This window comes from Tupaia chinensis, unplaced genomic scaffold, assembly GCF_000334495.1.
Source record: "Tupaia chinensis unplaced genomic scaffold, TupChi_1.0 Scaffold000708_1, whole genome shotgun sequence".
In the NCBI taxonomy this organism is placed as follows: Eukaryota; Metazoa; Chordata; class Mammalia; order Scandentia; family Tupaiidae; genus Tupaia; species Tupaia belangeri.
The window spans coordinates 1,440,260-1,444,026 of NW_006160231.1; the positions used below are offsets into that span (position 1 = coordinate 1,440,260).

Sequence of the window (3,767 nt, forward strand, 5' to 3'; positions counted from 1 at the left end):
CCCTCCCGCACACTCACTCTGCGCGCACGCACGCACGGCTCGGCCGCCGGGGAGGCCACGCACACCCGCTTACACGCGCACTTCCTCCACGCTCGCCTCCGAGCCAGGTCGTCTCGAGACACACTCCATACACTCCCTGGAGGGCTTGCACACCAGGCCACGCCCACCCGGCCCTGCGAGCGTGGTCGTCTCACACAACAGCCTGGCCCCACGCGCGTCGCAATGTCCCGAGTGTCGGCGCCAAGCCCCCGGGGAGGCGCGCACACCCCTGGGGACTGCCTCGCGCTCCGCCCCGAGCGCTGCCAGCCCCTGCCCGCCCCGCCCCAAACCCCCCGGCGCCCGGCAGGCAAGCGTGGTGGGCCTGTCCCTTCCCGTGCCAGCCTGTCCCTGGCTTGGTCAGGGCTGCAGCCCCTCTGCTGAGCAGGAAGGTGCACTGGGGAATGTGTGTGTTTACACTTAGGCCTGCTTGACCTGTGCGTTGCGCGTGTGTGTAGTTGTGTGTTGTTAGGCACCTACACGGTCACCGGATGTCGTGTACATGGCTGTCCAGTGAGATGTGTTTATACATGTGGATTGATGTGTATGACTAATGTGAACTGTGGTGAGTTGTATGCAGTATGTGTGCAGTTGGATGTGTGTGTGTGTACATGGCGTGCATGCATATGATTCGTTATGTCGAGTGTGGACGTGGTGTGTGCTGGCAGTGTGGCACGTGTGCCCGGCGCGTAGAACATACATGGTGTATGTGGGTGGGGTGGGTGGGTGTGGTACATGTGGTAAGAGCATCCAAAAAGCATTCCTGTTTGCCTTTGCTTGTTGATGTCTGCCCTGGCCCCAGGCAGGTGTGCCTGACCCAGATGGTGGCACCTGCTCCCCTTCACAATCTTACCTCCCGGGGACAAGTTGCTCCACAGAGATTTTCCAGCCCTGCTCTGCTGCTGAAAACCAACCCCAGGCTGGATTCAGAGAAGAGAAAACAAACCATTTGCTCCCAGGAAGCACTGCTGGGAATAAGTGTTCCCTTGCAACAAGGCCAGTACCCAGCCTTGGACACAGGAAAGGGGGGGGACACGCTCTCCTTTGCCAAATGTTTTTCAGAGCAGGAGAAAACGCCTGTAATTACCAAGGTTCAGGAACAACAAAGCCTTCCGCCTGGATGCTGTGTGGGAGCATGTTTATGCCCAGGTTCACTCTGTCCTTTATCCCTTTCCGGCTTTGCACTCGTTGTGGTTTTGAAATAACCAAATTCAAGCACTTATAATCTCTGCTGCCATAAGCAATCTTTCATAATTTTCCCTTTTATTTAACCTTGGCTTGAGAAGAGAAATCTAATTTGCATATATCTGACTCTAGTGAAATCTTCATGTATTAGGGGTTGGGAGAGATTCAATTTGGAAGCAAAGGTATTTCCAAGAAAGGTCTGAATCAAAATCACAAAATGTGGTTCCTCTATTAACCTAACATTGGAGCAGTTGCAAACATGAAGTATCATCTCTTCAGCTCCCTCCTCAGTGCCCTCTCCCACCATGCCCGACTTCCAGAATCCAAGCGATCCCTGCTGTTAATTTCACAGTCTAACCTGCCTCAGAATAGCATGAGTAAAAGGAAGAGAAAGCTTAGCCAAAGAAATTCATGCACCATTATTATCAAAGCAAGCCAACCAAGAATTTTCCAAAGAAGAGAAGATTTCCTCTGTTTTATGCTAGTTTTCTCCTTCTCCAACCTATAAACACACTCTAGTTACAGAAGGCCTTAGAACAAAATCCTTTCAGTGCTTCAGTAACTAATACTTGAACAGGGTCCTTCCACTGGCTTCGACTCCAGGGCGAATCGTGTTATAAGATTCCACTCTGTATGAAACATACCAACTAGCTAGTGAAAAATGAGCATGAAAAAGAATGCAATCCAGCCCTTCGCCCCGGGAGGCAATGTAAATCACCCAGACACCCCATTTTATGTTAGCCACATGATTTGAAACTGAGGAGCCTTTACATTTTCTATACCAAAGAATTCATTCCGACCCCCTTGCCCTAAAGATGTCGTTGACGTCTACTGTCCGGTATGGAGCACGGGAGCTAAGGGCTGCAACCTCTCAAATACGTTCACACAGCTTTCTGTTGTCTCGGTGCAATGGTGAAAAGTTTTCTGATGGAAAATTCCAGCGTATATAAAAATAGAGATGAGTAAAATGAACCCTCCTGTGCCCATCACCTAGTTTTAATCATTATTAATTCATTTAGAAAATCTTGTTCCAGGCCAGCTCCCTAGCCCAGTGGTTAACGTCTGTGCCTTGGAAGCCAGATCCCATATGGCCAACCAACGTTCTAATCCCTCCTCTTCCTCACTCTCTGTCTCTCTCTGGTGAATGCGCCAGAGCTCTCTAGCAGAAAGAAAAAGAAGGGAAAGAATACTGATCTGCCTGGAATTTTCCCTTTCCCTTCCTTCTTTTCCACCAGCCTCTTTAGTGTAAATGTTGCTTCCTCAAAAAAGTTTTCTCTGACCAAGTCAGACTAAGTTATATGCACTCTCCCTTCATACTGCTTATCCCAACTGTAAACAAATAAGTAAAGAAGGCATTACTGAATTCACATCTTTGCCCATTTCTCCCTCCCCTGCCACAAACTTGTCCTTGAGGGCAAGAACATAGCCTCTGTCCTGTTCATTATCGTATAACCAGTACTTGCCACAGAGAACAAATAAAATTTTTTTTTTTGGAGAGGTTTTTGCTATAGGGCATGTGCGCTTGCCAGAAAGTCAGAGAGAGACAAAGAGACATAAAGCCGGAAATCACCCCCAAGGGGGGATGGCCACGTCGCAATCCCTTCTCCTCCTTTCTCCTCTTGGGATCTTGGGCACGCACGCACACACGCCCTGTGTGAGTTTAAGCCACCAGGTCCAGGACTCGAACCACAGTCAACTACATGTGAGTCCAGCGACATAGCACTTATGCTAACTGCTGGTCCCGAGAATAAATAAATGTTGAAGTAGAAATTAATTCCATGTGGGGCCAGCAAGAGTGTAGTGGTTAAAGTGCTGGACTTCCATACGACCAACCACAGTTGAAGTCCCAAACCTGGAGGCTTGAAAATCACATTGGGCACTTGTGTGTATGTTCCCCAAATCCCAAGAAGAGAAGGGATTGCACCGTGGCCATCCCCCTGGGGGATGATTTCTCACTTTCCCTCTCACTGTCTCTGTCTCTCTTTCTGGCAAGTACACGCACCCTATAAAAAAAAAAAAAAAACTAAATATTTTAGTTCTATCTTAGACTCCAAAAGTATACAAAAAGTTTATCTTTGGTAAATTGCTTGTAAATATGTGTGAAGAATTCATATAATTACTATTCTTGTAACCACACCCCTGGGTTGTCTTCTTTCATCTTATAACTGACTGAGTTTAGCTATAAGTATTGGTTATCTATTGTTATGTGACAAATTACCCCCCCCCCAGTCCAAACTACACAGTTTCTGTGACCAGTAACCCATTTAAAGCCTCCACTACTACTTTCAAGTTCACTCACTGACTGGTGGTTGGCAAAATGAGTTTCTTAAGAAGCTTAACTAGTAGGCCACGATTCCGTTTCTCACGGCGGCTAGGCCTATGTGCCTCTCCACAGGACAGTTCACATTTAGTGCATGCTTAAAGGCGAGTCAGAGAGCCTCAGAAGCGTTACAACCTAACCTCAGGAGTGATGTTTCTTTGCTTTTGCCATATCCTATTGGCTAACAGGAAGTCACTGGGTCTGGTCTATGCACGGAAGGAAACTA

At 48.1% G+C, this 3,767-nt stretch overlaps 1 protein-coding gene across 1 annotated transcript in view; it reads right to left on the reverse strand.

The window, feature by feature from the left end:
• Positions 1-3,767, reverse strand: part of CUNH3orf70 (chromosome unknown C3orf70 homolog) — a 70,662-nt gene that overhangs the window by 66,342 nt on the left and 553 nt on the right. The window contains exon 2 of the mRNA XM_006160791.1: positions 74-309. Coding sequence (XP_006160853.1) covers positions 74-309 — 236 coding nt within the window. The remainder of the gene's footprint in view (positions 1-73; positions 310-3,767) is intronic.